General features: G+C 44.0%; 1 protein-coding gene across 2 annotated transcripts in view; it reads left to right on the top strand.

Annotated features, from left to right (window-relative positions):
- JKAMP (JNK1/MAPK8 associated membrane protein) overlaps positions 1–16,168 on the top strand; it is an 81,223-nt gene that overhangs the window by 58,488 nt on the left and 6,567 nt on the right. For both annotated transcript variants that reach the window (XM_069207024.1, XM_069207023.1), the window contains exons 5-6: positions 1,074–1,255; positions 6,159–6,235. In XM_069207024.1, coding sequence (XP_069063125.1) covers positions 1,074–1,255; positions 6,159–6,235 — 259 coding nt within the window. The remainder of the gene's footprint in view (positions 1–1,073; positions 1,256–6,158; positions 6,236–16,168) is intronic.

Genomic DNA, 16,168 nt, shown 5'->3' with positions numbered 1-16,168 from the left:
TTAAGCATAAGGATAATTGTGATTATTGGGTAGTGGTCGCTCTTACCCCATACATAATGTTTTGGAGTGATTCTTTAATAAACATCCAGTTGGTAATTTTCAGCGAGTTCACATTTTGTTTTTCATGATTCCATTGCTAATGCCCATAGAGCATTTTTTTGTCAATGTAAAACTGTGTGTTTTTTTTATCTTTACAAATGCTGGCAACGATCAGTCCCACAGAAAAAGAGATAACCACTCTTGACTTACTAGCCTCTATTGAGAATTGAATTACTTGCCATGCAAGGCAGTACAAGATTTCCTAGGTTATGTAGCATAGATCGGTGGTTCCCAACCTTTTGACTTCTGTGGACCCCCACTTTATCAATACTGGAACCCGGGGACCCCCACTGAATCATTATTGGAATCTGGGGGAACCCCCCACTGGTACATTACTGAAAGCTGGAGACCCAATCTGTTACTATTATTTAATTTTCTAAGCAGTCGCGGACCTCCTGAGGAGGTTTCGTGGACCCCCAAGGGTCCCTGGACCACAGGTTCGGAATCACTGGCATAGATTATTTTCTTGCAAAAGGAGAACACTTGCCACCAAAACATTTCCAAAGTAGAATATGCATAAGAGCATGTGCACATGATCTGCACTAACGTTTCTGAAACATTGACAGTCTTTTGTGTTAGAGGGATACCTTCTCAGTAGTTTTTATGGTGTGTAATATGTATGGTGCAATGTTACTAAATACTGCTGACAGTATTTGGTATTACTAAATATGGTTTTACTTTTAGCCAGGCTAGCATGTGAAAGATCTTTGTCAACTAGAACATCATCATTGATCAGCTGTGGTATGGTGATGTGAATTGTTCCTTGCAATCCTTTCCTCTCCCTCCCTCTCCTTCTCTCCCTCTCCCGCATGAACTAAAGTGTTGGATATTGTAACACAGAAGAAATAAGTGCCCTTTGTGCACATGACACAATGACACTTCTAGTTTTTGGGTAATTAAAGGAAAGAGGTGAAACGATGGATGAAAACACAACTATTCAGATGTCAATAACCTTCACATATGTTCCTTTGCAGGTACACAATTGTATTCATATACTATGCATTCTGTTTGGTGTTGATGATGATGCTTCGGCCTCTTCTGGTAAAAAAGATTGCCTGTGGCTTAGGAAAATCTGATCGATTTAAAAGCATCTACGCAGCACTTTACTTCTTCCCGATGCTAACACTGCTCCAGGCAGTTGGAGGTGGACTTCTATGTAAGTTTGATGCACAATCTACGTTTTACATTTGTCGCCATTGCAGGTGATCATTGGAAAAAAACAGGTATGTAATTGGAGAGCTTCCTTCTGGACATAATGTAGCAGCAGTTGTAGTGTGCGTGTCTTCATTCACTTTAGTTTGTTCACGTTGTGTGACAGTTGATTTCCTTTCTGCCCCATCATACAAGCTCAAATTGTGTTTGCTGCGAAAAGTGCAATCTCGAGTGACAACCTGTATGCTTGCCTTACACGCTTTATCTCTATGCTCTATTTATGATGTGGATCCTTATCCTGGGGACCTGTCCCGTCTCATTGGTTGTGAAGGGCAATTGAGGCTTGCTGTTTCCTCTCTAGTCATTGAGAATTTAAGGCTAGTGAAAGGAGGCATGGTTAAAAGAGCCATCTCCGGCTCTTCTGTCTCCTTTCTGATTGAGTTACACACATTTTGAGTCTCCTTGCCTTGCGTTCTTCCACTTCCTCAGAAATACAAGTTCAGGAGGATACGTGGGTGATTACAGGTTTAAGCATTGTTTTAGGTGGCAGGAGATGGGGTTTGGTCTTGAGACACTGAGGCTGGTGGGGCTACCTAGGGCAACAAGCATTGAGGTCCTCAAGCTTTTCCAGGTTACTCCACCCACCCAATGGCAAGAGACACTCCTGCAGGCCACACAACAAGCAAAATACTATTTGTAAAAACAAATTCTACTGCATAGTGATTATTAGCCTGAGTAAGGCCTGAAGCATATTTTGTTTGGCAGGTAGCACATTACTCTGTAGGTTGTCCGTAATTTGAAGGGTTTGGGTATATAGTGTGGCATAGACTGGAGGTGTTCTCTTGTGCTTGATGAGATACTTTTATCATGTTGCATCAATCTTGTAGTTGTGCTTAGGTGTGAAGAGGAGTGAAACCTCATGGGATGGGTACTTATTTGCACTATAGAGGAAGCGTGAAGAAAGGACGCTATGGAACAAGGTATTTCTGAAGCAAGGTTAGTAATTTAGTGGTCAGTTGGTATTGTCGGTTGAGACATCAAGGCCAGCACATATAGGTTGATGTGGACCCAGTGAAATTCTAAGGAAGACAAATGTAGTTTAAAAATGCTGTGGTATATAAAGTCTGTCCTGCTATCAGTGTTTTTTTTGTGGAGTTCAGTGGTGTTTTCTCAGTGTTCTGTACACCTTTTGGAATCGGTGCATGTCAGTTGTTGTTCAGCTACTTAACCTCCAAAAAAGACGAAAACAGTGTTTTACAATGGATACAGAACATATTGCTTTTTGTAGTAATTGTTATAATATATACCTGTTTAAAGGAGAAGTAATGCAGGGTATGTAGAGTCTTCCCAGTGGAAATCTGTCCATGTTAGACTGTTTTAAGCATAGAAAGTATGTATATGGCACACTCACTCACATGTCATTACCCTTGCTCACATCTCTTTACCTCCCACACTCACTTTGTCAGCACCCTGTCTTGTTTACAGGACTGTTCATGAATTCAACATATAAGCGTGTTGTTATATTCAAATGTTTTAATAAACAAACTCTTAGTTATAGTTATGGGTCATTGACTTAATCCTTACGAAATATTATGACATTGTTGAGGTAGCCATTTCTGCCAACAGCATACTACTATGTGAATCCTTTAAAATTTTGAATTACATCAGATTAATTTGTAGCCCTGCATTCTAAGGCATTTGAAAGTTTATGATTTAAGCACACTTCTTATCTGCACTCTTTGCCTGACTACATTAATGTGTTGCTACTGCTTTGTAGATATTTGTAGCTGTCAGGGGCCCACATAGCGAATATCTCACTGTAGGCGAGTCCTGACCTTTTACAATCATCACATTGTATTGTGGCGTATGTTCATGATGCTTCCTGTACCTCTTTCTAATAGCAATGGGTGTTTTAAAGTGTATCGGGAAGACCCTCTTGAGACCATATGCCAAAAACTATGAAGACAACTTAAAAACGTTGTCAGTCATCACACAGGTCGTCTCTCATCTGCTAGACATATAAAGTATTTTGACAATATTTGTAGACAAAGCATTTCCTATTTAAAGCATCTGATTCCCTTCCTATCCTTCCTCATCCCACTCCATCATCTTGCGAATTTGGCTTGCTACTGGCATAGCATACTTGATGCTGTTCAAGATAGTATTGTAATTGTATACTGGAACATATCTTTGAAGTTTGAGAGGTGGTTTGCAAAATCAGCCCCTCTACTTCCCCAAGTCACAAATCACGCCTGAGTTGAAGTCCAGCATAGCAGCTCTGTCTTTGCAAAAAATATGGTACAATTGCTTCTTTGCTCGCTGGGATTATTTGGAGCTGAACATTCTTCAGTACTAATCAAAAGCATGCACGTTTCAACTTTAACAACTGTATGCTTGTTTACGCTGGTTTTTAAGGGGATGACAAAGAAAGGACATATTACACATGCAAAAACTAATGTAGCTCATGTTGATTAATTGTAACAAGCCTTTCTATACGCACTGTGCGGGAGTAGTGTTTCAGAAGAATCTAGACCCATTGGCAGGTGACTGGTGAGTGGAGCTTTTCAATGACTTGCTAGTGCCCTCTGCATTCCATGTAATGTGTCCCTCGTAATCCTCTTCTTACTCCTCTTCTCACAAATAAAGGAGTAAAAACCCTGCAAGAAATTGGTCTCTGAAAGAGTACATTACAAAGGGGCTAAAAGGCTCTCCCCTTCGGGTCCCTGTAACCCATTCATATTATTGCATCTGAATGCTGATAACTTCGAATCCAGTTATCAACATGGAAACTGCCACAGAGGAAGGAAGATGAAAACCATAAAAAAATTAAGAAGGAAGAAAACAGCTTTGATGGAAAATACTGAGTCAGCATTGGATTGTGCAAGATGTAAAAATCCTGAGATTCAATAATATTTGCATAGCCGTTCTAGTTTGCAAGTTACATCTTAAAAGCCATACCATACCAGAGCAGAGATCGTCATCAGGGACAAACCTATCTTCAGCTCTGCAGATCCATGTTCTCACTGCAGCATAGATCTGCTGTTCTGAAAGTTATGTTGAAGGTGCCTTGGAGTTTGCAAGTGGATAGTAAAGAGTGTGGTTAGGCATTCCACGTGGATATAGGAACTGTGTGCAAGTCCATGGGATAAGTAACATCTGCAACATAAAATAGGCATGGTGATCCAAGCACAAATGGCTTGATTTATGAGTGGACGTATTTTCAAAAAAGAATACATTCCACTGCTAAAGCATTTACACTCACATATTAATATCCCCGACAGTGTAGTTTCATGCAGATTGAATCCCATGCAAAGAGTGAGCATGGTACACCTTGACGGTTTAGAAAAACACACAAACTCATCAGATGGTGGTCATTTACATACTTCCCTTTGACCCTTACGCTGGCCAGGAGGAGTTGGAAATGTACTCGTGTCTGGGATTGGAGTAGACCACTAGGCAGGATGAGAACGTGGGGCGGACAACTCCCTAGGTGTCATGGGACTAAAGGGGAAGAGGTTTTACCGTAAGGAAACTGTTTATCCTTGCAACATATAAAGAAGCATTTGCAGTGCAACGGGTCCACATTTGCTCGAGTTAGAGCTATTAGCGTGGTAAACTCCTAACCTGACTTTTCTTGCCACACAAATTACAAGGAAAAAAAAACAGCGCGATCGCGCTATGTAAAATGCAGTACAATCGTGCTGAAATTGAAAACGGAAAAAACAAGTGTGATTGCGCTTATGTAAACCCCAGCTCAATCATGCTGCGTGGAAAATAAAAAGATAAAGAAGTCCGGAAACCATGCTGAAAACATCGGGCCTCAAATGGTTTCAGTAGTTTACCGGTGCTGTGTAGGTGGGCTAAACACCGGAAAAGACATGACGTATGCATGCTTTTCACGAATGAAAGCAAACGGATTTTAAAAGACAAGCCCAGGAACCAATGAAAGTGACTGACGTGACATGGGCGTGGTTAGAAGCCCAAAGAGAGATTACAACATAGGACGGAGCGCTTTGCGCTTACCCATAAAAACATGTATACCAGTGCACAAAACTGCAGCTATTATGCAGCACACAGTGGAATCCTGGGGGGAAAAAACTGAATTCACAAAACTTTCCGAGGAGTGCACCCGGAAACCAGCGACTGGCACAGCTATTAAGAGAAATACTTTGAATATTTTGTGATTTCCTGAAACGTATGTTGATGTGAAAGAAGATTTCTCCAAACACACTTTTATTTTTTTTCCTGTAATTCAGACCCTATTTCAACTTACAGCCCATCACACAAGTGCCTTGGGATGTTGGTGGGATCCACTTGTTATAAATCTAAAAATGAGCACAAAGGAACACACGCTTCACCCATCTAAAATGTGTAGGGCTAGTGTGAGCTATAATGCATGAGAAACACTTGCCTACACTGTGAGCAGCTTGAGACCCAGCATGCTACACCTTCTTCCTGCGCACTTTTTACTGGAAATCTGTGCAGCACCTCATATTGGGGTTCTGCTAACCCTCCGTGGGGAGCTTCTTGAGAGAAATAGGAGAAATGGCACGTTTTTTAGAGCCCCCTCTAACACTCACAAATATGTATCTCTAAATGATAACATTAGTAGCCACATATCTCAATGCCAGATTTGCGACATGAAGACATTCAACAATATTTGTAGACAAATAAAGACCAACTTTTAGTGAAAAAGTATGAGTGCTGTATGTGGGAAATCACTGCATGCAAAAGTATTGCAAAAAATATTAGATTTTTGTAATTTCACAAAACATGTCTGTTTAAAATCGTAGGCCATTACTTTTCCATGTATTTCTCCAATTTACTTTAGATGAACGAAATGTTATTATTGCAAATCTGTTATTGTCGCGAATGTTAACCACAGTTGTTTTTGTTTTCCTGTTTAGACTACGCTTTCCCTTATATTGTGTTGGTGTTATCTCTGGTTACATTGGCCGTTTACATGTCCGCTTCTGAAATTGAGGTAGGCAGAAAGATGCTTTTATAAACGTTGCATGTCTTATCTTTGTAATGTAATTCATATATCAGCCTTTGAAAAATTACTCTTTTAAAGATAAATTTGCTGTCTCTTCCTTCTCTTCAGTCATGCTTTGAGCATGCTAACAATAAGTTCCAGCATTCTTAGTTGGTGGATTATTTTGTTGTTGGTATTTTATTTATTTTTTTGTTAGATTTTATTAATGTATTTAATGAACTGCCAAAACATACATGTAGGGTAAACAGTGGTTTAGGTCTGTAATAAACATTGTAGTTACCAGAAATGACTGGGTGAATCCGATCCATGGCTGAAAGAAAGAAAAGGAAATAAATGAGGACAACAGTACTAGACAAAAATACTAATATAATATTGCCCCCTTGAAGAAAATTAATTCAGAGCTTGTTTTTATCTGCGATGAAAGAGCATTCTTAAGTGAAAGAGCAGTGGTGTGTCTGGAATTTTAAATCCTCTGACATTAGGGTAGTATTAGCTAGGCATCTGATACAGCCCTCTAGATCTATTTAAGATTTTGGCAGTAGCAGCAGTTTATGGATGTAGGTCTCAATAAATGGCATTGTACGCAAGCAGCCAATCATGATTAAAATTCTTGCTTGCTAGAACATCTAGTGTACTGTTGTACCACCAGATTAATATGGTCGTATTTTGTAATAACGGCAACAGTGTGGCAGCCAAATGTAGCACATCCTTTGAGGGAGGTATTAACTCTAATACTGGTCACCATAACCGTTACAGGAAGGATCCAAGAATTCAGTCAAAGTGCAAAAATAAGACCGCATATTTTTATGGTTCAAATCTGTTTTGTTGTCTATACAAAATCAGAACAGTACAAACAATCTGCTGCGGAAGTGGAGCAGTGCCACTTGATAGTAAAGCGTGAGGATAAGGGCTCCACGGCCGACTTCTACAGCTGGGTGGTGGATCTGGTTTGGATGTTTACAAGGGCGCTTGCCCACCCACAAAGCAGTTAAGTTCAGTCTGCAGTGATTTAAGCACACCTACTCATTGGGACAATGGAAGAGTCTGGAATAGGACTCTAAGGGGTATCGTCATTTTGAGTGCTGCTGTTCTTCCTAACAAGGAAAGGCAATAGTGTTTCCAGTGGGCAAGATCTGCTGAAGTTGGATGCAGTAGTTTGAAACCACTGTGTCCTGGGTTGTAGGAGCAATCTGCACTCCATGATTGAGGAGTCAGCCCATTTTTTAGGTTAATTAGAGGCCAGTTGTAATTTTATGGGGGTGCAACCCAAAGATTCAGGGCCTGTGACTTCCAGAGGTTGATGTTAAAGACTGATGCTCCTGCGAACCTCTGTTTTTCTTCAAGGAAGGGGGGGAGGAAATGTAGGGGCCACCAGAGCATCATCTCCAAAAAAAACTTATGGTGTGCTTGTCTCCCCCAGTACCCATTCCGCGGGTTGTCTCCGACTCTTTGTGCCATCGGCTCCATGCTTTGAGCGGACAGAAGGCGGTATAGAGGGCAACTTTAGCATGTCTTCACCGTATAGAGAAGGGGGCATAGCTGTCCATTACGCCGAACCACTACGCTGGGGTCACTATAGCTGCTGAGCACCTTCTGTGGAACTAGGGACCAAAGCCAAAGTGGCCCAGGTTGGCTTCCAGATAAGGCCAATGCGCTCTCTCCAACACCTTTTCAGTGTCAATAGCCAGCAGCATCACCTCCCGTTGTGAACCCATAGCTTTGCCTGTTGGGTGTAAGGTTCTCTTTGTGTTGTCCCAGCATTGTTGATGGGTTATAAACCCAGACTGGTCTGGGTTCACCAGTCCTGGCATAAGGGCTTGCTGCTAGGTTACTAGTGAAGAGTAATGCATCTACATTTATAAGTCCAATGGGGTGGTAGGAGCCGCAACAGCGCTTGTCTTTCCCAGGTTTGGCAGTCCCAGATCGAGGCTTCTAACATAGGGTTGGGAAAGGTCCCATTTTCTACAAAGGAATTAAAGAGGCTGATGAGGACTGGTGTGAGTGTCTGACAAAAGGTTTTGTAGAAAAGAGCAGAAAACCTGTCTTGGGCTGAACATTTAGGCAGTTTCAGGTGTGACATAGCGGCTATTGCCTCTTCAATTCATATAGGTTTATCTAGGAACTCTGTTGTGAAGTCAGCTGGAGGGTGCAGGAGCCCTGAAGGTACTTGTGCGAGTCTATTACCTGTAAGTTCTGTGCTTCATATAGTGATGTGCAGAAGTCCCTGAAGGCTGATGCTATGCAAGCGTCATCAGTGATTTCCGCGTGATCAGGAGTGCGGATGGCCTCAATTCTGTCTGCCTGGCATTTGGCCTGTAGATTATGGGCAAGTAATTTGTGCATTTGTCTGCTCCTATGCAGGAGTTGTGTTGGAGGAGCAGCACCACGTATTATGCTCTGTCCATGTCTAGACTGTGCAGCTGGGACCGTGCTGACTCCAGCTTCCTCTAGATGCATGGGGCCAGAACCAGATGTTGATCGCCTCCAGTTCTTTTACCTCCCCTTCCAGCACTTTCCTTCTGTCTTTGCATTGTTTATTTTATGCTGCAGAAGCAGCAATAAATTGAACCCCCATCCCCCAAATGTACCTCCAGCACAGCCTTCATTGTCTTCCATGAAGTGGCTACAGAGGTGTCTGCGGTATCATTGGTCACCAAGAAGTCATTGATAGTACGTGTGAGATTATGGACTCTATCTGGCCTGTATGGTATGGTATTTTGTACTTTCCAAGGACCTCACTGTCATAGTGGAGTGTCCACCCCCAGGGGTCAGGGCCAAGGCATTGGTATCTGATAGCGCTCTGGGTTCAATCAAGACCTCCCTGACCTTAGTTTGTACAGCCGATGACCCTAGGAAATAATCAATGCGGGCATAGGTTTCATGGGTATGGGAATAATACATTTAGTTCCTAGTGTGTGGGAGGACTATTCTAGTAAGTCCCGAAACCTCACCTCCTGGAACCACTTCATGCCTCCCTCCATGAGGCCACTGTCTAGCCATAGCGCTGACCAGAATTGTCTCGTTTGTTACTCGTCACCAAACTAAGGTCACCTCCAATCAGGACAGCCTGGTCTGGGGTTTCTAGGGTCTCCAATAGAGCTTTTTTTTTTTTAGAAATCTCTCCTGATTGTCGTTCTTGACGTAGATAGGGGCGATTGTGAGGGGTGCGCCCCCATTTGTACGTGGTATGCAAGTAGTATTCCCCTGTATTTCAGCAGCTTTGTTCTCAGTCGTCCCTCTAAAGGATCGTGAGAAAATGATGTCCATCCTTCCTGTCTTTGCTGGATTGGAAGAGAAATCTTGGTGCGGGCAGTGTTGGAATTTCAGCCAGTGTGTCCCCTCGAGGAGGCAGGTATCACCGCCATTGTGTTCTTGGTAGTGCATCACCGCTTTCCGCGTGCTGTAGAACATGGAGGGATAAAACCTTCCCCTTTCTGCTTGATGGGGCCATTGAGCTCTCGAACAATGAAAGATAAAATGTGCGGGATGCAAATTTGAGGGCTAAAGTGGGTGGGTGCAAGCCTCTGCTTGCGGGAATGGGCTTCTGATTTATGGTCCGTGCTTGGAGCTGTGCTGTGGTGCATTCAAGCAGGGGAGTACCTGTGTGGATTCCTATAGTAGAGTAAGCATCAACCCTTTGTGAACTCCAAACCAAACGTTAACAGATAAACATCGAACTTGTCCAGTATACACTGTCAAATGTTCTGTTTAACCCATGAATGGCCCCTGGACGAGGGTTGTGGTGATTCACATCTGGTGTCTGAGTGTAGGATCACTGTCATCCCCTGTCGCTCATTGCAGGCAACACAGGATGCAACCTCTGCAATGTGATGGGTATCCTAGTGTCAATGTCTGGTGGGGGCCCACATTTTGCCGATGTCTGAGCAGACTGTATCGCCTTCCAGGCTGACAAAGACAGCTGTCTCTCTAGGGCAATTGTCACAGGATCCGGGGACCTTGTAGCTCAATGCTGTTTGGGTGGGTGCCCCTCGTGGGACTTGTTGTCTGACAGTGATGTTCCACCTACAGCGTCGGGAGATGTAGAGCCCAGCTAATGTTTTGAGCTGTTGTAGGATAGTGTCCCGGCAGAAGATGATGCAGATTGGGTAGCCCCAGCAGTATGAAACTCCTTTGTTCCTAAGAAACTCTTTATTAGGGTGGAAGGTTCTGAGCTTTTGGAGTGTCAGAGCAGAGAGATCTTGGTATAGCACAGGTTTATGGCACAGGGTGGGCGTCTCCAGCTTTGTTCAATATGTTCTCTTTGGTTTGCAAGTTGTGGATGCATGCTAGGATGTCTGGGGAACACCCCTGTACCTGGAAGGCATCGGTTACTTATAGTTGCAGGGGAGGTGTTGTGGTGTCAGTGGCGAGGCGCCCGTTCTCTACGACAAGGGTGGGGTAGCTGAATCCAGCAGGTCAGGATGCGAGGTGTTGAATTTGAGGTGTCGCGATCACACCACTGGGCCACAGGTGCTGCGGTGGAGTTGAGTGTCACGGACGTCTGTCGCACGACACTCGGGACTCACGATGTGGCGTGACTTGAGAGGTGCTGCAGTAGCATCAGGCCTGTGTTGCAGGTCAGTCGTTGCATTCAGCGGGACCACGGCTCCTGGTGCAGGCAGCAGCGCAGAGTCGGAAAGAGGCACCAGTTCCGAAGTCATTCTGTAGTCAGTGTGCTTAGTTTCTTCTTAGTTGCACCAGAGTTCCCTTCCAAGGGCCCAGGAACTGGATTTGGCACCACTTGGCAAGTCAGGACTCTCAGCAAGAGAGCCCAGGTACTGGCAGGTGTAGTCTTTGATGCCCGAGACTCCTTAACAGCAAGCAAAGCTCAGTGAAGCAAGCTCAGTTAAGCCTTTGGAGAACCTTGGAAAGCAGGATATAGAAAGCCAAGTCTATTCCTTTCACTCCCAGTACAGAAGCAGCAAGCAGCAGTCCAGCACAACAAAGTAACAGGCAGATTTGCGGTCCCTCCTACAGCATCCAGCCCTTCTTCCTGGCAGAATGTCCTCAGTCCAGAAGTGTTCTAACTGTGGGATTAGGGGTCCAGTACTTACACTCATTTCTGTCTTTGAAGTAGGCAGACTTCAAAGAGAAGTCTTTGTAGTGCACACGACCCTGCCTTTCCCTGCACTGGCCTCAGGCACACTGCAGAGGGTTGGAGACTGCTTTGTGTGAGGACAGGCACAGCCCTTTTCAGGTGCAGGTGTCAGCTCTAACCACCACTTTAGCTCAGGAAGATCCATCAGCCTGGTGATGGACCATCATGATATGCAGAGCACACCTCCGCTTCCTTTGTGATTGTCTACAGTGAACACATAAACATCTCAGCTATCATCCTGACCCATACGTGTATTCAGCAGGCAGGCTGAGGCACAGAATGGTTCAGGATGAAAACGGTCCCTTTATAAAAGGGCCATTTTCAAACTTCTCAATTCTAAAACCAACTTCACCCCAAAAGATGTATTTTTAAATTGTAAGTTGAGAGACCCCAAACTCCATACCTCTACCTGAACATAATGGAAAATTACACTTCGAAGATATTTCAAGACAATTCCCATGTTACCCTATGGGAGAGATAGTGAGAACTGAATTTAGCAGTATTTCACCAAAATGACATGTAAAACACACCAGTACATGTCCTACCTTTTAAATACTCTTCACCCTGCCCATGTGGCTGTCTTGGGCCTACTTTAGGGGTCACTTACATATAGTAAAAGGGAAGGTTTGGGCCCACACACACACTACAGTGGCAATGCCTGAGACATGTTTGCAGGGCTACTCATGTGAGTGGCACAATCAGTGCTGCAGGCCCACTAGTAGCGTTGGATTTACAGGCCCTGGGCACACCTGGTGCACTATGCTAGGGACTTAATAGTAAATTAAATATGGCAATCTTGAATAAACCAATTACCAATACATTTGAGACAGAGGGCATATGCACTTTAGCACTGGTTAGCAGTGGTAAAGTAAACGGAGACCTACATTCAACCAAAACAAGGCAGAAGAAAATAGGGGAAAGAAGGAAAAAGTTCAGGGATAACCCAGCAAAAAGGGTCAGGTCCAACAGACCTCTTTGTCCCCTCTTTCTGTTAGCAATGGTGATTGCTGGGGTTGCTGGCTATCCCAATCCTGGGTGCTTGTGAAGCGTGTATGCATATATTTTAAGGAGTGAACCTTGTTACCCGTGCTGTTGTCATTATTGATATGTGTTATCCCCTATCTTACACTGTAGTCGCTCTATAAGTCATCTCCGATGAGGACGACACTTGTTACCGGCCCCAGCTGCTTAAGCACTTACTTGTGGGGTCATTTTTCTAAAGCGCTGGAAATTGTCTCATCTCTAGTTACGCTGTGGGCCCGATGGCAGCACCCCAGTCTGTAAGGTGGTGTGGAGGGCCGAGAGGGCTCTAATGATCTGTTGGTGTCCTCTGGTGTAATGGGCAGGGCCTGTAGCAGGCAAGCATCCTCCCTCCCCCCGTTATGTGCCGTCACCCAGGCTACAGCTCTTGGATACTTGCCTCGTGGAGTGCTTGGACAGAGCACAGTTTGGGAAACATTTTCTTTTCTTTAGAAAAACACGCTCAGCTTCTGTGCTGATGGAAAGCGCCTTCAGAAAAGGGACGAAGGTCACTAGTGATTCTAAAATCTGCTTTCGTGGACCTCATGTTGGGGGCTCTCGCTGTTCCAGGCCACGTGCTTTACCATTCCTCAATATTTTACAGGCAGTACAGTGATTGTCCAATAACACTGTGATGGCCGAGGCAGCCTCTACAATTGAAAGGTTATCTCTGCCCTGTTTCTAACCAACCTTAGCTTGAGTCCATCCAAACAGAAAAGGCACAAATTATATTGTATGTAAGTTCACTTATATTGCGCTTACCACACATGAAAAAGGGGTAGAAAGTGCTATATGAATGCAAAAAAAAAGTTTTTTTCCTCATTAAAATGGTGATGCATTGAAATGATTCAGTATCCATCAGGCAGTCCAGATTTATTTTTTATTTTTTTACTGGTAACATTTTGCAATTCCGTGGGGAGCTGACAACTCTGAATTGAGGGGCTTGTGATTTTGCATCTAAAAATTCCAGTACTGGCTAAAAAACTAAGGGCCAGATTTCTTTCATGCAACGCAGCAAGGCAACTTGCTGCTTTGTGTTGCTTGAAAGGGAGAGAGCAGAAATGCTCCATATTTACAAAGATATGGCATGTTTCTGCTGTCTCCTAGCGCTGGAGCACTTGATTAAGACTACCTGGTGCCAGCACAGGCATCCTTGCGCCATGATGCTGGGGGCCTGCGTTAAGGGCAGAATTGTGTTTGTGCAGAAAGGGATACCTTCCTGTACAAAAACGATCCTGAAAGGCATTTTCATCTTTGTGTGTGTGCTGCAGAATGCAGAACATATACAAAGAGGAAGTAACAAGAAAAAATAAAGGTATTTCTCCTCGTTAAGCCTAGCTCAGGGAGGCACACCATTTTGACGCAATCCTGGTTTACAGACCTTTGTAAATCTGGATTGTGTCACAATCCATGGATGGATGCATGGGAATGCCCATATCCCACTGTTGTAACATGTAATTTTGGTTTCACTTAACCACACACAGCCACGCAAGGTGGCTTTGCATGACTTAGCTAGTACACTAAAGGACTTGTGTTGCTTTGCAACAACTTGCATCACGCAAGGGCAAGACAAGTCATGTGTAAATCTGGTCCTAAAAGTGTGCAAAGTGGTATTGGCAAATAGAGGTATGGGCAACAGTTACTTTGTTTAGGTGACTGATGGTAGGTCGCACCAGCACATATGAGTGGTGACAGGGACTCTTAAAAGATAGTTCCTTAGGCAGTCTCTGTTTAAAATGCTCCTGACTGCCTATTCTGTCCCAGAAGGAAGGCAACCCATGGCCCATCAGACAGTATTTGTGTCAGTGATGGCCTGACAAAAATGTTATATCACAGTTAAATTAACAGTCATGCATTTTACTCTAACAGTATGTACATAAGCAGCGGAGAAGAGCCCTCCATCATTGGGCACCTCTACTTCATGATTGCTATGTAGCTCAGTTTGGGTAGAGCGGCACACGTGCTCCACATTAGGGACGCACGTGGGATGCAATATTCCACTGTGCCTTGTTGCAGGCTGCTGGGTGCTGACCTCTCGCAGTTCACCTCACAAAACACTGTGTGCTCCTTTTGCCCTCGGTATTTGGTAGCTGAACGTGTAACAGACTGACAGAGAGGATCAGCATATCGCTGTGCATAGATAGCACCTGGCACTGCACCCACCAAAGCTTTCTATTGCATTAGCCTGGTGTGCCCCAAACTGCACTGCCCTTGTGTGGCTTACCTATTGTGCCTCCTTACCACCTCTGCAAGTGGTAGTTGGTGGTTGGGAAACGTGGTGAAAACGGTCCCCAGCTCCAAATCCAACACACTCATTTCAAAGGCACAATTGAAACACACCCTGGGTGTGCAGGCTCTGGCCCTTGCTGTCTCTCAAGCTGACCCACCTTTGCAGTCAACTGGTGCTGCCCCAGCCTTCTGCTATCCATTGTCAAATTCAAACCAGAAACTTTATTCCTATATGTTAATGCACCTTCTTTTGAAACACAGTCAAAATATCTCCCCTTTTCTGAATATCTGCCCGAAGAAGAGATTTTAAAGCTCAATCTTAGTGCCAGAGAAAAGAGTGTACCTTTTACATAGGCGAGGGAATCGCTGAGGTTGAGTAGGGATGACATCTGTGTGAATATACTAAAACAACCACATTCCCCATCAAAGCAATGAAGTAGCCTGTGACCACCAAACTTAGGGCTTAAGTTGCGAGGCCCATAGTGCAGGGCGGTGCAGCAAGGGCCTTGCTGCACCACCGGGAAAGGGCAGAAAAGTGCCATATCTACAAGATACAGTCTATTTCTTCCCTCTCCCACTGCACTTGTGCACAGAGTGCTGCCTAGCGCCAATGCAGGCACCCTGCATTGTTGGGATGATTGATTTGTGCGCTGGAAGGGACACCATCCTGCACAAAAACAATCACAAGAGGTGTTTTTCTCTTTCTATGCGTGCTGCGGAATTTCAGCCCACATAGAAAGAGATAAAAAATAGGGAGAAATAAAGATATTTCTCCCCGTTGCGTCATTCTTACACCATCTCTGAGGTGGCTTAGAAGTCTAACGCATTTCCAGATTTCTAAATCTCAGAATGGTTAGATTCCTTCGGGTTCCATTGGTGGTGCATGGTAAAACCCCTCGCAACACCCAATGGAACGCCCCTTTCATGCAGTGTTATGCATGAAAGGGGTACATATTTACAAGGACATGAAAAGCCACACAAGGTGGCTTTGCGTGGCCTTGTAAATATGGGCTAGCATACTGTGCCACCGGAGCATCAAAAAAAATGACACTCCGGTGGTGCAGTGTGCTGCTAGGGCTTCGTAAATGAGGCCCCTTAGTTTTGAGAATTAAACATTCTCAGGCAGTATTTATTTTCCCCAAAACAAATAAATGACATTTCCTCTCTGAAACTTCTCAAAAGCATGGTTTCTCTCTGGTCTGGCCTTTCAAGCACTATCCCATGAAAATGTGATTTGGTCCCCCCAGATTTCCACTGGGCCCCTACTTAGAACTGGATAAGGTGAACTCAACCAAAGCATGACAGATCTAGAGTGTTGCTACACAATGTAACAATCAAAGGGTCAAGATTGCCTTTGATGGAGAACCATATTTCAGTGCTTGTTTGATTAAGTAGAGAAACCCAAAACTGAAGTTAGTTGCACTTTTAGATATGCGTCTGAATACCTAGAAGATATGAATGAGTTCCTGCACAGAGAAAATTAGTTCCTGCACATGCAGAGAGTGGGATTCTTGTCCTAAATTGACCACATCCTCTTGTAGAGCAGAGCTTATTCACAGATTGAGTTCTTTTTT

This window comes from Pleurodeles waltl, chromosome 9 (assembly GCF_031143425.1).
Source record: "Pleurodeles waltl isolate 20211129_DDA chromosome 9, aPleWal1.hap1.20221129, whole genome shotgun sequence".
Taxonomy (NCBI): Eukaryota; Metazoa; Chordata; class Amphibia; order Caudata; family Salamandridae; genus Pleurodeles; species Pleurodeles waltl.
The sequence above is the reverse complement of the archived record's forward strand: the minus strand, read 5'-3'. Positions and strand labels throughout refer to the sequence as shown.